Source organism: Seriola lalandi, unplaced genomic scaffold (assembly GCF_002814215.2).
Source record: "Seriola lalandi dorsalis isolate HSWRI2012SDOR001 ecotype SW California unplaced genomic scaffold, Sedor1 jcf7180002054677, whole genome shotgun sequence".
Taxonomy (NCBI): Eukaryota; Metazoa; Chordata; class Actinopteri; order Carangiformes; family Carangidae; genus Seriola; species Seriola lalandi.
Genome location: NW_019525230.1, coordinates 741,369 through 760,204, shown reverse-complemented (window position 1 = coordinate 760,204; position 18,836 = coordinate 741,369). Strand labels below are relative to the sequence as shown.

Below are 18,836 nucleotides of genomic sequence, written 5' to 3'. Positions count from 1 at the left end.
AGGAGAGGAGAGGAGAAAAGGGGAGTGGAGAGGAGAGGAGGAGAGGAGAGGAGAGGAGAGGAGAGGGGAGAGGAGAGGAGAGGAGAAAGAGAAGAGAGAAAGAGGAGATAAAAGAAGAGAAGAAGAGGATACATACGATCATATTAATGATGGTTCGAATGGTTCCCATCTTGGTGGACCTGGGATTGTCTGCAGCGGTGAAGTTCTGCCTGTAGTTATGGTCCGTGGCAATGAGCGCCAGCCTCGCCTCCTGCAGAGACACAAAACACAAGCACCTTCACAAAGTGGCACCTACAATATAAAGTCTCTGGTAAACGACAGCATGTTACTGATTGGTAAAACGGATCTCTAAAAGCTTTATTCTGCGACAGTTCTGTTTGTAGGACCCCAACTAGCTTCAGCCAATGTTGCCCGAATTTACTCCATCATCCAGTGATTGGATTTTTTTAGTCTTGTTCACATCTCTCTGAAATTTAGGTCACCTGTCTTTTTTTGTCAGACTCTAGGCATCAGGCCACAGAGTTTACACAGTGTGAAGAATGAATCTTGCCTCTTGGCAGCAATTCACATAAACACCTGACAATGAATGTTTTAATATACTGCACGATCTGCAGACTGTTGTCTCTGAATAACGGTTGGAAATCCAGATACTGTACAAACTGTTTCACAGTTTACAGTCTATGTTTAAAACACGACTTTGTCCTTTCAAATCAATAATGAACATTACGCAGAGTTAGTGGGCTTGTCTATATTCACTTTGCTTTAGTTGACGTCACTTCACTTAACTGTACTGCACTTCAACTCACTTCACTGTACTTCATCTCACTATACTTCACTTCGCTTTACTTTACTTCATTTCAACTCACTTCATTTCACCCCATTTCACTGTACTTCATCTCACTTCACTGTACTTCATCTCACTATACTTTGCTTTGCTATTCTTAATTTCTACTCACTTCACTTATCTGTACTTGACTTCACCTCACTAAACTTCGCTTTACTTTACTTAATTTCAACTCACTTCACTTCATCTCACTTCACTGTATTCATCTCACTTCAGCTCACTTCACTTTACTTAATCCCACTTCACCTCTCTTCACTGTACCTCATCTCACTTCACTGAACTTCATCTCACTTCACCTCACTTCAGTGTACTTCATCGCACTTCACCTCACTTCACTGAAATTCATCTCACTTCACTGAACTTCACCTTACCTCATCTCACTTCATCACTTCACTTCACTGTACCTCATCTAACTTCACTGTACTTCATCTCACTTCAGCTCACTTCACTTTACTTAATCTCACTTCACCTCTCTTCACTGAAATTCACCTCACTTCACTGTACCTCATCTCACTTCACTGAACTTCATCTCACTTCACCTCACTTCAGTGTACTTCATCGCACTTCACCTCACTTCACTGAAATTCATCTCACTTCACTGAACTTCACCTTACCTCATCTCACTTCATCACTTCACTGCACTTCTTTACTTTAAACGGCTTCACTTTACGTCATGTCATTTCATCTACAGTCAGTGGGACATGTTTCCATGGCAACATGGTAACAGTGTCAGCAGCAGTATGAAATGTCTTTCTGAACTTTGAAATACATTTGTTTATCCTTTAAGCTTCGCCTAAGACTGTGGATTGTGTCCCCCCATCTTCTTCATTTGAGTTGCACTTGAGAGACCAATAAATGGTAAAAGGTAAATGAGCTAATGATAAGTTAAAAAAAAAACATCTGTCAGTATTATTTGTGAAGAGTTTTATATTCCAACACAACCAAGCAACTTTCTTCAGGACTGTGCAGGTGTGGTTTGATTGGATGTGATTAGCAGTGGCAGAAACAACCCGTTAACTGTCATTAAATCCGGATGTAAACGTTTGCCACGCCACCATTTCCAAACTGAACACAGAGAAGAAGAAATGCAGAAAATCTGTCTGGAAAATAATCTAAACTGTTGTAATCTTGGCTGAAAGTTATGTGTTCATGTAGGACCCCATTACTTATATTAACAAACTGATAGAGAAAATAAGTTTCCCAGACCTTTAACATTGAATCTTTTGGGGTAATTATGCATTTAGCTGTAGTGGTGAAGGTAAGATTAGGAGCTGGGGTATTTATTACACTAACGTACCTCCTGGTCGGGTACGATGGCGACAGCAAACACTTTGACTCCATGTTGCTTGGCTTCAGCGGCGGCCTCCTGCACTCCTCCACATGGCTCTTTGTAACCAGTTATAGGATGGCCGTCAGTCACAACCACGATGTACTTGTTCTCATGGTAGTGGGAACCCCTGCACGCAGGCAGACACACAAACACACACTTAGAAATGAGATCACTGATTACATAATCTGCTAAAGTGTACACTGCATGCGTGTGTGTTGTTATTACCCCACGGTCAGCTCAGCAAGGCCGCTCCTGATGGCGCAGTCGGTGTGTGTGCCCTTGCCGATGTATTTGATGGAATCGATATCGGTCTTCAGGGCCTGGCGGTCAGTGCCCAAGGCGCTCAGTGGGCGCACAATGATGACCTCGTCACTGTAGTGCAGCGCTCCTGAGTTCCATGTCAGGGTGCGGTCACATTCGTGCCTCCTGGATACATAGAGGTGTTAAGTAGAGTAACAGTCATCTCATCAACTCAACATCAAATAAAGAATCAATCAATCAATCAATCAATCAATCAATCAATCAATCACTATGCAACATGGTGCAGATAGGCAATAGTGGAATGTAACTAAGTACTGTACTATAATACTGTACTTAAGTACAGTTTTGAGGTACTTTGTTGAGGTGCTGGTTGAAATGTCAGACCACATACAGCATCAATGGGTGTGGCCAGGTGTGTGCTGTACTGCACCTTTGGTCACGCACAGCAGTGATGTCACAGTGTCCCAGTGTACACCTGGACACTGCAGAAACGTGAGAAGCTATAGGACGGAGGTGTTAAGTTCATCTTTAATATTTTTGAATTTAGGGCCTTTATTTGAAAAGGAGCATCTTTACACTGTGCTCCTTTTAGAAGTTGAGAATTTGAATACTTTCTAATACTTCTGTGTGTGTGTGTGCGCGTGTGTGTGTGTGTGTGTGTGCGCGTGTGTGTGCGTGTGTCTTACATGTCATGTAGTTGATCTATGAAGCGCTTGGTGAAATCTTTGATCTGGTCAATATAAAACTCGGGGGGTTTCTGCCTGAGGGCGACACTCTCAGATGTATCCAGCACGAAGAAAAGGTCAACAGGACACTCTGCTCACAAAGGAAACAAACAAACATGGCTGTCAGCAAATATATCATCCATATCTTCAAGATCCAGTAAATCCAAAACGCATTAACATCCATCCATCATTAAGTGAAGAGCCCTCAGCAGGGGGTAACACTGCTGCAGCGCTGAAGGCCTTCAGGCCAACATGATGCTGCTTGGAGCATCCTGCATCACACTGGGTAACATGGGATGGCTCCTGGACCATCTTCACACAGGCATATTCATGATGCAGGTGCAGTACTTTGTCTGTGTGTACCTGTGTACTAGCTGTCTGCATATAGGGTACTTGTACTTACTTACTTACTAACTCTTGCACAGCACCTTGGCAAGGAAGCATGCTTTTATTATTATCACCTGCTTTGGTTCTTGTGCCCATTTATCGGCATCCACAGCACTGGTAGATCTTCCTTTGCATTACAACCAAAGCCTATTATTCAGGCCCACTATAGCATGGGACCAAACAAGGGCCTACTTGATATGTGCTAGGCTACCATCATCCTCTGGTCTCGCTTTCAGCTGCTGTTACGTCTCTGCTGCTGATTTGTAAGGCGAGTCAAACTTCAGAGGTATGCAACCCAAAGACAATGAACATCTGGACTAGCTCTTACAGCAAACATCACTTCAGTACATTCAAGGACAGACAGACATGTTTACATGCAACATAATGCCATAAACACCAGATATTAGAAACGTTTTTTAAAGAATGTGCGACATATTTTCAGCAAACTCACCCTCAAATCTGCGTCTTTGGGGCTGCGCACTAACTTCAGTCAGGAAAACGCACAGCAGCGCAAGGAGACCTCGGAGAGTCTCCATGATTAAACTGCGAAAAAACTGAAAAACTCAAATAGTACCACAACCCAGTCCCTCGACAAGAAAACACCAAACCTCTCCGGCCCCCCAAGCCCGGTACCTCTAAATAGATTCGGCGAACTTTTAGTGATCCAGCGCTCCGCCGCAATTTGTCCGAGGCGAAACCCAAAGCGCGCAGAGGAGGACCAGAGCGCACGGTGAGGGAGGAGGAAAAGGAGAAGGAGAAGGAGGAGGAGGAGGAAAGAGAGAGAGAGGGGGGGGGACTTTCTCTGGGATGATGAGTAGGGAATACACTGGAGCGCGCACAGACTTAAAGTTTACACAAAATGCGAGATATGTCTGCTTCCTTAAAAGGGGTTCCAAGGAATAACCAAGCAGCCTGCTGACTGTGCAGGAGGCTCCAACATGCACACACAATCCTTCTTTTATTTTTTACTTTGCACGAAATAAGGTGCAATTAGAGACTGATTTCGACTGTTTTAATGCTTTTAGAACACGTATCATCAAAAACCTGCAAAAAAGCTTCTCATGTTTCCTTTTCATTCACCCGCCTCCCCACACAGGCCGTGCAGACACTCAAGAAATGAAACCCTGAATAGATGCACGCTGGAGTAATTTCATCAAGCTTGATTAAAAGCAGCTGAGGCACATATTGAAAGCATTTTGTTATTCTCTTTCTGTAAAAGTCGCTCCTTTGTTTGGTTCACTGCAGCGTCCAGACCTGACCTGAACATAAAAGCAAGAGGTGGTTGAGGGACTGGTGGAGGAGGAGAGGGGGGGTCCTCTCTCCTTTCTCCTGGGGAGCAGGAAGAGACACAGCGCCCCCTACTGTCTCTTTGTGTGCAGTTGTTGGAGAGGACTTTGGAAAGAGTTTTTGGGGGGTTCGGTGAGGCACTTCCATGGAAGGGGGCAGAGGTCTGAGGGATTGAGTGAAGCACTTCCATTGGAGGCAGGGAGGTGTAGGCAAGAAGTGCTCATTTGGCAAAGTGTTGATGGGGGTGGATGTTCCAAGGTTGCTGCCGACATTGTATATGTGTGTGGGACTGAAGGGAAAGGCCTGGACTCAGATTTTCCACTGAGATCACAGTTGCAGGGAGAAAAAGTTGTGCGGAGAAGGGGAGGAAAGGAAAGAAGGGAGAGAGGGAGGGATGAGGAGAGGGGGTACATCTGGTAATGATCTGTGTTTATTAGCAAGCTCTCATAGTAAATCTGTTGGATTACTGGCAGCTGTGCAAGTGCGCAAAATTTCGCTGCATGTGCTCGTAGATGTCTCAATACCAGCCTTCATCAGAAATACATTACTCCATAAGTTCACGAGGAATTCATTAGCAAAGCATTTGGCAGTGATTTCAATTTTCACAGTAACAATTTTACTGTGAAAACTATTTTAGCACAAAAGAAAACCCGTTGTGCATCTTCTTCTTCTTTTTTTTTTAAGTTCTGAAACTGCCGGGTGGGATTTAGATCACTGAGAGGTCGTTATCGTTCAGCCTGAGGAAACAAAGACAGGGCATGTCCTAAACAAGCGGAGATAAAACTCCATTACAAGCAGATAAATGCAGCAAGACATACTTCCTAAACCAGAGAGGTTCTGCATAATGTCCTGGGCACAGCCTGCTGGCAGACAGGACACAGCACGAGTTTCCGCAGAGAGATTAGCAGCATTTCTGAGTCAGACAGAAAGAAGGAATACTGCCGAGTGCAGCCAGAGTCTCCAGTCTGAAGATCATTACAACTTGTGGTTCATTTTTTTTTTTTGCATCTTGCAACATTTAACACACCACCACATCCATCTTTGAGGTTCTACTTTCAATGGCAAAGATGTGGGTTTGTTCTAGAGAATGTGATTCACATTATTTTGCACAAGCGACCATGGATGAGATCAAACACAAGCATGAAACAAGGGGAAAATGAAGGCTGAAAAAAAAAAAACAAAAAAAAAAAACAGCTTCTCTTTTCCAGGGAAAACATTAAAGTCAGCACAGATGGAAGAGATTAATCCCAATGTTTCTGTTACGATATGACTCAAGACTGCATTTGCCTGAGGTCCTAGTGAACATAAAAGGTCCTGTGAACAGTGGTGGTCCAGATCAAACTGTACTGTACTGTCGACTGGGCAACAGTGGCACCATGCAAACTGATATAAAAAGGGAGGAATGCTCTGTCATGGTTTACACTACTTCAGATACTGAAGGGCGCTAGTCAAAACATGAGCAAATTGCAGCCTAATCAAGAGTCCAAGACATACCAAGTAAAGTTAATGACAGGGAGTGAACCAGCTTAACTTCCTCTTCCCTCATCAATCTCCACTATCCTCAAAAGATCTCAAGTTTCTTTTTTCTGTATTTTTGCTCCAGTCTGCAACAAAGAAGAACTGATTGCTTCCTTAAAAAAACTGAACAACAAAAAAACAACTGTCATTTAGTGCAAGATGCCTGAGTTAAGGGTTCCTGTTATTACAAAGTCACAAAAGGCCAGACTGTGCCTGATAATGCAGGAGGATCAAAGGAAAAATGGTTAATGGTCCCCTACTGCCATCTAGTGAAACCTTCTATTGTGACAACAAGTACAACTTCCGATTCTGTCCACACTTTTCCCCCACAAGGACATATTCTCTATTGCAGTGATTTTCCTAATTAAATAAAGTCAATTAACATGAACAAGGTGTAACAAGGTAATTTAATCTGATATTCACAAACCTTGCAAATCATAGCGGGGATATAAAAGGCCTAGAGAGGAATAAAGTTATGTCATTTCAACCTTGCACTCAATGTATTTGTCTTTCAGCTTATTCAAAGAGAGTCCAAAAAAAAAAAAAGAAAAAAAAAAGTTCACTTCTGTTACTTTTGAGGCCTTTCCAAAAATATATTTTCACCAATATTACAGCTTCTGTTGTGAACACACAGCATCTCAACCAAATAATATTTAACATCCAAATGCATTCATGCAGAAGAAACTGATGTAAGAAAAAAAAGGAATAGCCTGGTGAGGAATGAGGGAGAAGAGCCATTTCTTTGTGCTGGATGTCAAAGTCCTTGACAAATGGATGTTATGATTACATTTAATTTACAATGAAGAGCAAATGAAACTTTTCACCCCACTTTTAGCAGTGACCGTACAGCATCATTCTATATTCCTTCATGTATTGCTTGGTTTAGTTAGTACGTTGCACTTTTAGTAGTAGCCACTCTGTCCAAGGCAGTGTTTCAGTATATTTGTAAAATGTTGTTAGGCTCTGCTCCGGTCTGCCTTCAGGTCTGTCTGACTCAGTTCAAGTTCGAGTGGCTTTTCAGGTGCCTCCTCAGGTGGTTCAGACAGGTGTAGGTCTTGGGACAGATCTGGCAGTGGTATGGTCTCACTCCTGAGTGGTTCAACATGTGCTGCTTCAGCACACTTCCATCTGAGAAGGCTTTCCCACACTGAGAGCACACGTACGGCCGCTCTCCAGTATGAACACGCATGTGAACTGTTACCTTGTGTGCCATAGTGAAACCTTTGCCACACACCGTGCACTTGAATGGCCTCTCTCCTGTGTGGGTGAGCCTGTGGGTGCGCATTGCGCCCATCTGGGAGAAAGCCTTCCCACAATCTGGGCAGACGTGTGGCTTCTCGCCCGTGTGGACCCTGGTGTGACTCCTCAGTCCTCCTGCTGTGGAGAAACACTGTGAACAGTGAGTGCACTGGTACGGTCGCTCTCCTGTGTGAGTGCGCATGTGCTGCTTCAAGTCGTAGCGGTTCCTGAAGCCGCGGCCACAGACAAGACAGCTCTCTGGTCTGTCGTCGTTGTGGCGCAGCTCGTGATTGGCTAGGCATTTTTCAGATAAGAAACACTTGCCACATTCCTGACACTGATAGGGTTTCTCATGGTCAACTCTCTGATGGTACTTGAGCTCACTGATCCCAGGGAAAGTCTCATCACAGTATCTGCACCTGAAGCGATGGTTGGGGCTGTAGGGAAGCTGATGTTCACTCATCTGATGGTTTCTGAGCAGGTGGGCCATCTTGAAGGTCTTTCCGCAATGAGAACACTCGTATTTTGTCAGCAGCTGCACACACTGGTGTCTGACACGTTCATGTAAAGACCTGAACTGACACCCACACTTGGTGCAAATGTGGGCAGCGTTTTTACACTTTCTCTTCCTGTGGCCGGACAGGTGAGCCTCTGTGCGGAAGGCTTTGCCACACTGAGAGCATTTGTAAGGCTTCACTGCAGTGTGGAACCTCTGGTGTTCGAGAAATTCAAAGCGATATTTAAAGCTCCTTCCGCACAGCGGACAGTTGTGGGTGACTCGTCCACGAGGGTAGACAGCCTTCACAGAGGTCTTCCTGGACGACAGAGACGATGAAGATGTCCGATGAGCTGAGCCACTTTTCCTGTGTTTACCTCCGCTCATCAATTTGGCCGTCTCCATCTCACCAACCTCTTGATGCCGTTGTTGATGTTTGGTCAGACACTTGGAGGAGATGAAGCTCTTTCCACATTGCTTACAGTGGTATGGCTTATCATGATCTACTTGCTGATGATACTTCAGGTCACCAATTCCTGAAAAACCAACGCCACAATGGCTGCATTTGAAAAGGCGGCTTTGAACATGAGTTAGCAGGTGTTCCTTCAAGCTGCAAGACTTCTGAAAACTCTTTCCACAGTGCCCACAGTCGTAATTACGACCACGTTTTGGGCAGTGGTGTCTGAATTTGTCCAGCGAGGTTGGAAAACTGTTCCCACATTTAATACACAGATATGCAGCATTTTTGCATTTCCGCAGCCTGTGACCGGCCAACAGAGTGGCTGTTCTGAAAGCCCTCCCACACTCAGAGCAGTTGTACGGCTGCAGCCCGGTGTGAACTCTCTGGTGTTCGATGAGGACAGAGTGATGCTTGAAGCATTTGTCACACTCGGGGCATTTATGCATCCCTGACTGCTGTCTCCTGCGCGGAGACGACGAGATGTCAGTCCTTTTGGGTGATTCGGGAAAGTCAGTTGAGGTGGAAGGGTTTGTAGACAGTTCTTCGTCAAACATAACAATCTGAGGAACGTCATTATTTTCATCGTCACAAGCACTCGGGTGGGAAGCGATGGCCACTTCCAGCGATGGAGGGAGAGACAAAGAGGGAATGAGAAGATCGTCTGACTGAAACGGAGCTGTGAGGAAAACATGAGGAAAAAAATATTCATGTAACAGTCTCTCACTTCTTCAGCTGACACACTATTCGTTGACTAGTTTATAGTAAATGTAAACTGTATACATACCAACACTACTCTTTGCCAGTTTCCCGTGGCACTGTTTGCTTTGGAGAAGAAATTTAAGGTCGTCTCCGTTTGAGACGCACTGCATGTACTCCTCTAGGACAGAAGGGGCAGCACTGATCCAAGAAGCAGTCTACGAAGAGAAATGCAAACAATTTTGAATTTCAAGTTCAAAGTTTCTTGCATTTTAACTGTTTTGTTATTCTCGTTGTTTAGCAGTCCTTCCTCTACCTGTTTGAAATCTGGTATTGGCAGCAGCTCCTCAAGCCTTGTGAAGAATTCACAAACTAAAGTCTCCAGTGCTGTGTCGAAGTCAGGGCCATACTCCACAGGAAACACATTCTGTCAGATGAAAGAAAAGACAGCTTAACACCTTCAGAACTAGATGCTCTCCTTATGCTCAGACAGGGAATATCTACATTACATTTTTCACATTTTTGAATTGTAAAATTGTAATGAAAAAAAATGACTTCTAACATTAGAAATGTAGCAAATCATATGTTTTACTACGCCATATAAAATAATAGTTTAATCTTACCTTGAGGAAATGTTCTCTGCCATCAGTATCCTCAATGAGGCCTTGTACAAGCTTCATGAAGTTTGCCTCTGGTGCTTCAATTACAGGATCATTTGTCTGGAAAACAAGACACCAGTGAGATGACCAGGTAAAAATGCCCCTAAAAATTTCCCAGAGCCCAAGGTGATGTCTCCATATTGTTTGTTTTGACTGTCAAAATCTCACTGAAACCAAAACTACTGTCACAATAAAGCAGAAAAAAAAATCTGAACTTTGAATAGTTTGAACCTGTTAAATCATTGGTATTTCTGCTTAAAATGTATTCAAACAATTACTCTAAAACATTTATTACTCACCTCCTCAATGCAAGAAGATCGGATTCTGTTAAGATGGGTCTCAACAGCCTTGAGATCTTCAGGATGTTCAGAACGCAACAGTTCAAGAGTTGTCTATAGAAAATGTATTTTGTATTTTTAGTATCAGTGTTTCCATGACAATCTTTTCTGGATTATCACTGGATGTTTAAAGTCTTATTAAGAAAACCTCTTATTAAACACAAAAATATATTTCAAATCACTTACCCTTGCTCTCAGGCCCAGTGAGAGCAGCCTCCCTTCTCTTTTACTCATCAGTTCAGGAACTGCATCCGTTACCATGGACACAAACTCCTCCAGTTTCCCATAGTGCTTTATGTTCCGCTGGCGTACCACTTCCCACATCACAGCTGACATCAGTCGTAGTGGTGGGACCAGGAGAGCCAGTGAGGACAGGGGGACGCTGAATTCTTCAAAGAGACATTAGATTGATTAACCCCAACCCAAACAAACGTAATAGCAATAAAGGAATAGTGTCACTGGTGTGTAGTCCCGGAGTTTACTTATAATGCATTTTCAGGAGGAAGTGGAATACACATCAGTGCTAATGTCAGACTACAAATGCCTTTCCTTGTCAATTCAGCATCTCTCTGTACAGGCAGTTCAGCCACGGAAGTCTGCTCACTTTATTCTGGTATCCAACCCATCCCTGTGATGCCTAGCTACAGTGTGTAACACAGCAGTATATATTCCGTTATCTGGAGCACCAGGCTTCCCACATTGCACACAGCTAGCTCCAATCCTTTATTTCATGTGCTCGTTGGGCCAGTCATCATATGCTAAAACAAACACATTCAGTGTTTTACTTTGCATCGCACACTGTGCGAAATGGCCGGTTTACCGATAGGTCGTGGACGTTCCCAAACAGCTAACTGTTAGCATTACGTTAGTCACTTTACTTCATTTTAACCTGCTGTGTTGCATTTGATAATTTTTTAAAAACCTATTCCACCGCAGAGAAACATTTTAAGCACAAGATATCGTTCATCATTTGTACAAATTATTGGTTCACGTAACGAGTCTAGCCACAAGGCCACTGGTGTTGCCTGGTTAAACCGGTGTATTATTGAGCAAAACAATTCTTGTTCCAGGGATTAGTCGAGGCCTGGTGAGCCTCGGCTAATCCTTCTCTTTAGCTTTTCGGCTAACCGCATAAGAAGCAGAAAACACAGTTTTACAAGCTTCATGAGCCAATACTTACCCATGTCGTTCATTTTGGAATTCTTCAATGACGATGGTTTGAAAAACCATTAAACTATCAAATCTTTCATAGTTTCGGTTAGCGTGCTAGCTAACCGCATACGGGTCTTCAGGCGCCAACTTCTTCCTGAAACACGTTGTTCATTATGGGGAGCATTGGCCCAGTCAGTGGCGGTTTGTAAGAGGGATGTTTGTTTTGGTGTAGGGGGCAGCCCGAAAAAGCGATCCATAATCTACTGTCAAAATGAGATGCACCGCCTCTCCAGACCATCAAAAACATAAATCATAATAGTAACGTTTAAACTTGATAAACTGTATTTATGTATTTACTTGTCATGTCTCATGATTTTTTATGTCCCAGGTTATATAATAGAAAACTGAAAGATAAAAGTTTTGAATAACTTAGGGAGGTAGGAGCTACCTTTAAAAATCACTGAAATTATTATACTTTCTTCTTTTATTCTACAATATTCTAGGTTTATTTGAAGTTTATTTATTTCAGATAATTTATTATTTGTCTGTTTGTTTTTGAGGGCACCAAATTAAAATATTGGTATTGTAAAAGGCCACTGCAGGATGATCAGGAACAAATAGGCTACTTTAGACAAACACTAAACACTGATAGTGGCAAATAACGTTAACTCCAGTAAAGAAATGACAGTTAACTGACAGTAGAAATATGCACTAAGGAATACAGAGGGAGAATGTTTTCTTAGAGATCCTTTTAACATATGTTTCAGAAGGTCAGCGAAAGTAGCACACTTATATAGTTTACAATCACAACAGATCTGACAAAGCAGGAAACAAAATCAGCCAGTATAAAGTTGCATTTCTGTAAAATAGTCCTTACAACAGAAGGTGAGTGTGAAACCTATAACACTGTGCAACAAGTCAGTACCACAGTCAGTACAGACAAGCTGTATGAAGACAATCATTTGAAGCTTTGTGGTAATTAAAAGGGATCAGACAGACTGGCTATGGACTTCACTGTGAGTTTTTAAGTGTCTCTTCAGGTGATTGAGGCATGTGTAAGTCTTTGCACACATCTGACAAGCGTAGGGCCGAACCCCTGAATGGTTCATGGTATGTTTTTTCAGTTCGCTACCCCGTGAAAAACCTTTCCCACATTCAGAGCAGACATAAGGACGTTCCCCGGTGTGAACGCGCATATGCAGTGTCACTTTACTCGCCATGGTGAATCCTCTCCCACATACAGTGCATTTGTATGGCTTCTCCCCCGTGTGGGTGCGTCTGTGTATCTGCAGCTCGCCAGCTGAAACAAAAGCCTTGCCGCAGTCTGAGCACAGATATGGTTTCTCCCCAGTGTGAGTTCTAATATGTATGTTCAGATTTCCTGACACAGAGAAACGTTTCCCACAGTACGTGCACTGAAAAGGCCTCTCACCCGTGTGGCTGCGCATGTGAAGATTCAAGTCATGTTTGTTCTTAAAAGCTTTGCCACAACGCACACAAATCTGTGTCCTCTTCTGTCTGTGGCGCAGCTCGTGGGCCGTCAAACATGCAGCAGAGCTGAAGAATTTCCCACACTGCATGCACTGATTGGACAGCTCGGGAGGATGGACCTTCTGATGGGATCTCAGCTCACTCATAGTGGGGTACACTTCCTTGCACTGTCTGCATGTGAAAATACGGTTCTGGGTGTGAGTCAGCTCATGCTTACCCAGCAAATACAATTTCTTAAAGCTTTTTCCGCACTGAGAACAATCAAACTTTTGGACACTATGAACACACTGGTGTCTAAATTTCTCCTGTATAGATTGAAAGCTATTTCCACATTTGATGCAAATATAAGCTGCTTTTGTGCACTGTGTTCGTCTGTGTGTGGACAGGTCAGACGTCCTCCTGAAGGCCTTTCCGCACTGAGAGCACTTGTAAGGGTTTTCTCCTGTGTGCAGTCTTTGATGCTCCAGGAGCTCATAGCGATAAATAAAGCACTTCCCACACTGACTGCACTTGTGTGCAACTCTCTGCCGAGGGGGGCCGATCATAGAGCTGGACAACACAGGACTCTCAGTAGATGTAGAGGGAGTTCTGTCATCGCACTCCTCCACAATGTGAACATCAGGAACACTGTCGCTGCATTTCCCCCCTGTTGTTTGTTCAGCATCGCTGCTGCTCTGACAGTGTGTCTCGTTCTCATCCGGCCATCTCGTATCCTCTACCCCCATCTCCCCCTCTTCCTGAGGAGAAACTGCCGCAGACTCTCTTTGGTTTTCAGATGTTTCTGTGATGGATTCCTTGTATTTGGTGTTGGTTGCTCTCAGTGAAGGGGGGAGAGATAGTGATGAGAAGAGCTGCTGCTCTGAAGGTGACGGATCTTTTTGAAAAAAGACATTAAAGAGAGAAAACAATCATATGTTGTCTATTTAATGGTGTTTAATTAAAATAATGAATTGATTCATGATTATTTCAGCACTGATATACACATGAAAACCTGGCTGGTAGTCCGGGCAGACACACTTACCACTGGAATCCATTTTTGCCATTTTCCCATGATGCACCTTGCTTCTGAGCAGTACTTTGAGGTCATCTGCTTTGGTTACGCACTGCATGTACTCTTCTAGCACAGAGGATGTATCACTGATCCACACTGCAGTCTTTATCAAACACACATAACTATTATTTTGATGGACTGGAACCAGGAAATCTGGAAATGCAATTCAAATACAAATGCAATTTTATTGTAGCAGAAATCATGGTGTGTGTACCTGTTTAAAATTTGGTATAAGCACCAGCTCTTCCAGTCGGGTGAAGAACTCACAAACCAGAGTCTCCAGTGCTGTATCGAAGCTGGGGCCATACTCCAAAGGAAACACATTCTGTCAGGTAGAAAATTTCAACCAAATGTCTGGATATGAAGTCTCATGATACCGCATCATTTGAAAAAAACTAACTGCCCGTTTTCATGTTAAAACTAACAACGAGGCAAAAACAGAGTCACACCTCGAGGAAGTGTTCTCTCCCCTCTGGGTCCTCTAGAAGTCTCTGAACAAGCCCGACAAAGTTCGCTTCAAGAGCTTCATTTTCTGGCTGAAGCTGTCAAGTAAAAATGTGCACATTTAAAATAAGCATAACAATTCTTAAAACACACCACAGTCAATGTCCATGATTAACAAAGTCACACACCTGTTTTGAGCTGGATGGCAGGAGGCTGTCTAAGTGTGTTCTCACACGTCTGAGATCCTCTGACTGCTCAGAGCATAACATCTGTAACATCATCTGGAAAAGACATGGAGACATTCACAAATAAGAAAACAGTAGAATCCGTCCTTGCAGCTGCAAACACCCCAGTGATCTTTATTATTATTGTTATTATTATTATTATTAAACACTTTATTTAAACAGGTTGTCTCATTGAGATTGAATACCTTTTAAACTCAATATCTGCCACTGCCAACTATATATTGATGTACAGTATGGGGCATCAGTGTTTCTTACCTTTGCTCTTAAGGCCAGAGTGAGCAGCCTCATCTGCCTGTTTGTCAAGATGTCAGGGATGGCTTCAGTTACCAAGGACACAAACTCCTCCACTTTCCCATAATGCTTTATGTTCCTCTGATGAACCACCTTCCACATCACAGCCAACATCACTCGCAGAGGTGGAGCCAGGAGCTGCAGCGAGGACATGGGGAGGGAGCCCTCTACATGGGGAGAGAGGCATCATTAGATCATTAAATGGATCCAGTCACAGAAATCTTTCTGTCACACAAGAAATATTAGGCATCTAGATTAAAATCTACAGTCTCCACATGAGAGAGAGAAAGTTGTGCTGAAACAACAAGTTAAGAAAACATGAACTCCCTTCAGTGGACATGGATAACACTGCAATCTGCAAAGACTCAAGTTTCTGTGGCTTGTTATTGCAAGAGATATGGTGTCAGATGCCAAGGAAAACGTTAAATATCAAAGACTGCATGTATTCGTTATCTTTTATTGTGTTGGGGGGTTGTTCTTGATGTATTGGTGTAACTGTTTAGTGTTCAATACAGATGACATCTCTTGAAAAAGATTTTAATTTCAGTGTGACTTTAACTTAATTGAAAAAATAGGAAAAGAAGCTGGATGAATAAAACTCTTTAGATGTGTATAAGAGTTTTGTTTAGGTTGATTAATTTTCTTTTTAACTGGGTTTGTCTCCTGTTGATATTTTGAGAGGCAGAAGCCACAGTTCGTTTCATCGGTATCCAACTTGTGTATTAACATTAGTTAAGTTATAACAGACTGGGCTGGACTGGGGCTAGAAATACACAACAAATACAAAGTGGAAAACTTCATTCTTCTGTTCAATATTTGCTCCAAATGAAATGAATATAAAATAAACAGCCTCTTTGCGTTATATCTAGATTAAAAACCCCAGGAACTATTATAACTTTTTCATAAATCGATGCTATGAAGTTAGCGTTAGCATGCTAACATCAAAACAAACCGATGATTATAGCAGCAAAATACTAAACGTTACCCATTTTATTCCCCTGAAGAGCTGTGATAGAGGAATGGGAACAGATAAGTGATTCTTAGTTAAAATATCTTCCTCCTGCAGTGAATGGCAGTATTTAAAAAAAGAAGCTTTTATCCCACTCCTCGCCACTTTCTTCTTGTTGTCAATTGCAGCTGAACGCCACTTCCGGACTCTTCTTCTTCTTCGAATGAATTTCCGGCAGGCTGTACACTGTTACGCGTGATGCCGCCCTCCATAGGAGAGGGGTTTGTTGATTATCATGCTTGTTTGTTTTTTTTGTAATGCAGATCAATTGAGATCGATCTATAAATAAGTAGGAAATTAATTTCAGATGGAAAAACACAGACTTGAAAGAGAAAGTTTGACAGCTGCATTAATGACTGTTGGCTTTCACTTCCGACTTCGTTACATGAGAATACAACATATTGGGCTGTTTCCAAATTCCCACACTGACAGAGACCATCTGGATGTTTGCCCATGATTTTCAAATTGCTTGCTGGACCACAATGCCCCAGCCTCAGCCTAGTTAGAACAACATCATCCCTTCTCCAGAGTCTATCATCTGCCTCGTTCTTGGAACAGATGACTCCAGAGAGAAATCATACCTACCCCTCCACGATTCCTTCCACTCTATGTGCCACTGAAGCTCAGTTCTTCCATGTAAATGCTAAAGCATTCATGCAGAACCTTCGGATCAGCAGTTTCCCTTAACAGAGATTCCCACATAAAAAAGCCTACATTAGTCCATATTCTGGATTATAAACAAGCAGCACAAAATCTCCTGGAGCAGGTCCGGGGAGACGCTTGATATGGATACGCTCTGAAGGATCTGAAGAGTAACCACGTCCATCCCAAACCCAGTTTTCCCAGAGGATGGCTGCTTCGATCTATCAGTAAAAAAAATCTTCATTAACTCTCTCTAAAATTGATTTACATATTTGTAAACATGACCATGTGGAAGAACTGAAGAAGCCTCCTGGATTAGAGGTGAAACATCTTCAAGTATCTACAACCAGGTCCAGTCGCCCCCGATTCAACTTTTCTTGGCCAACCATGACCTGGGTGACAGAGAATCCTCATGGGTGTCATAAATGTGATTTCTCCACAGCAGGCGCACAAGTACCTGATGAGCAAAGTAGTATTGAGGCTGTTTAGGAGTCAGCTAAACTTGGTTCCTGGTTCCACCTCTACAACTGATGGAGAAACACGGGGTGAGATACAGAAACAGCCATAAATCAGTGTGTGCACACAAAGCAGTCAGAAAGATTACAAACATATCTTTGATGGAGAAACAAAATCTGGAACAGAAATCATTAGTTTTCATAACTGGATCGAGTTCCACCTGCAAGAAAAAGGCAGGCGCTTGGTCCAGCGAGGATACAAAGCCAGGGAGCATGACTGACAGGAAATGGCTTAATAACATAATCTGTTGTTTTTAAAATCCATGTTTCTGTTTTGGAAAGAAATAGAAAACAGAAACTAATAAAGAAAATGATTAGGCCTCTGAAATCTCAACCACATGTGCTCCAGTTATACATAAACATCACGTTGTTGTCCTTTCTGTTGCTCCTCTGTCTCCTGATTTCACTCACCAGCCAGAATCATCTGGTCCCAACAACCTGCACTGATCTGTAGATGCTTGAATCCCCTCGTGGTGGCAGTGAAGGATTTCTAACAGCGGTGGCCCAGTAAGTATTTATCAGAACGAGAGGACCCATGGGAGAAGTAATTAGATAGTGCCTCATCACACCATCTGGACAGCGTTAGCCACCATGACTAAGTAAATCCCTGCGCTGCATGGTGACCGACAGAAACACAATCTTGTACCTAAAAAAGGCCATTTCCTATTCTCCTCTTTTCTTTTCTTTTTTTGATTCCCAACCGTTTTAGTGAGGCCATGATTTTTTATTTTGTCATCAGCAACAGCCAACCAGCAGCCTTGCAACCATGTCAGCTGAGTGTACACTTTGTTGTTTTGAATTTTTTAAACCTCTGTATCTGGCAAATTATTGAAAAACATTATGACAAACATTATTGTGATGTAATATATAGATGAAAAGTTTAATTCTGTTCAGAGCTTCATAACAAGCAGATTCGTCTGTGTGAGTTGCAGCACAGGGCAGTAACTTTCACTGCTTAGATGTTTTAGTAGTTTACAGGACGTTCCTGAAAGAATTTCAAGATACTAAATTAAAATCAGAAGAACACTTACTAAGTTAGTAAAAGTTTGGACTTAGGGCGGCTGCAGTCTGTACTTTATGATAACTATAGATCAAATGTAGCTGCTGCTCAACTCTCCAGAGCTTCACGGCATCTTTCAGGTCACTGTTTTCATTTTCTACATCCAACTTCATTGTTTTGGTTCACACTAACAACTCTCACCCATATGCACATGTAGTATATGTACATATATTGAATTTACATATATGAAATACATGTACATTTTCATTTTATATGTATATATATGTAAAAATTTTATATGAACCCTTTGGAATTTGGAACAATTTCATATATTGACATATATATTTGGCCCAATATACATTAATGTATGTATGCTTACATTAAAGGTAGATGTTACATAAATATATATCCATCCCACAGCCTGTCGGTATGTGTTGATTATTATTATTATATTATTATTATGTACAGTAGAGTCCAAAAGTCTGAAACCACTTCCCCAAAATGTTTCCCAGAAAGTTAGACATGTTTAAAATTAATGAGAAATATAGGAAACACATTTACAAACATATAGATATTTAAACATGAGTTGTTTTAATAAACTTGCATAAATAAATAAATAATTAAAATAAAAAAATAATACATTTAATAAAATAAATAAATTGAATATATAATGTTAACACATGTTAACACATAATTTGTACATAGAATCCATAAACTTGAGCATGTGTTCTATGTAAAAATTAATCAAATGGATAT

The 18,836-nt window shown here is 42.1% G+C and overlaps 2 protein-coding genes across 4 annotated transcripts in view; both read right to left on the bottom strand.

The window, feature by feature from the left end:
* The window catches only part of col6a1 (collagen, type VI, alpha 1), a 25,754-nt gene extending 21,482 nt beyond the window's left edge, over positions 1–4,272 (bottom strand). Inside the window, exons 1-5 of the mRNA XM_023421789.2 lie at positions 3,999–4,272; positions 3,122–3,251; positions 2,400–2,600; positions 2,142–2,301; positions 137–250 (exon numbers count right to left, since the gene is read on the bottom strand). Coding sequence (XP_023277557.1) covers positions 137–250; positions 2,142–2,301; positions 2,400–2,600; positions 3,122–3,251; positions 3,999–4,083 — 690 coding nt within the window. The 5' untranslated portion in view covers positions 4,084–4,272. The remainder of the gene's footprint in view (positions 1–136; positions 251–2,141; positions 2,302–2,399; positions 2,601–3,121; positions 3,252–3,998) is intronic.
* A 2,468-nt stretch (positions 4,273–6,740) lies between these two features.
* LOC111666513 (uncharacterized) lies at positions 6,741–16,062 on the bottom strand. 3 transcript variants are annotated; one of them, XM_087178120.1, is made up of 8 exons: positions 14,149–14,278; positions 13,905–14,037; positions 10,427–10,629; positions 10,202–10,294; positions 9,867–9,962; positions 9,560–9,670; positions 9,332–9,461; positions 6,741–9,223 (listed from the first exon to the last, which is right to left on the bottom strand). In XM_087178120.1, exons 2-8 carry the CDS (start codon positions 13,990–13,992, stop codon positions 7,347–7,349), a joined length of 2,598 nt encoding a protein of 865 aa, XP_087034246.1. In that variant the 5' UTR covers positions 13,993–14,037; positions 14,149–14,278; the 3' UTR covers positions 6,741–7,346. The 3 variants fall into 3 exon arrangements, with proteins under 3 accessions (XP_087034246.1, XP_087034244.1, XP_087034245.1); XM_087178118.1 differs by lacking the exons at positions 13,905–14,037; positions 14,149–14,278 and adding an exon at positions 11,421–11,578; XM_087178119.1 differs by lacking the exons at positions 6,741–9,223; positions 9,332–9,461; positions 9,560–9,670; ... (1 more) ...; positions 10,202–10,294; positions 10,427–10,629 and adding exons at positions 12,127–13,757; positions 14,384–14,476; positions 14,567–14,659; positions 14,879–15,081; positions 15,900–16,062 and having other exon boundaries at positions 14,149–14,259.
* Positions 16,063–18,836: the final 2,774 nt, after the last annotated feature.

Coding starts and splice junctions, on each gene's coding strand:
- LOC111666513 (XM_087178120.1), bottom strand. CDS start 13,992: ATGCAGTGCGTAACCAAAGCAGATGACCTCAAAGTACTGCTCAGAAGC. Junction 9,963..10,201: donor GATCTTCTTGCATTGAGGAG/GTGAGTAATAAA, acceptor CTTGTTTTCCAG/ACAAATGATCCTGTAATTGA. Junction 9,224..9,331: donor ACTGGCAAAGAGTAGTGTTG/GTATGTATACAG, acceptor TTTTCCTCACAG/CTCCGTTTCAGTCAGACGAT.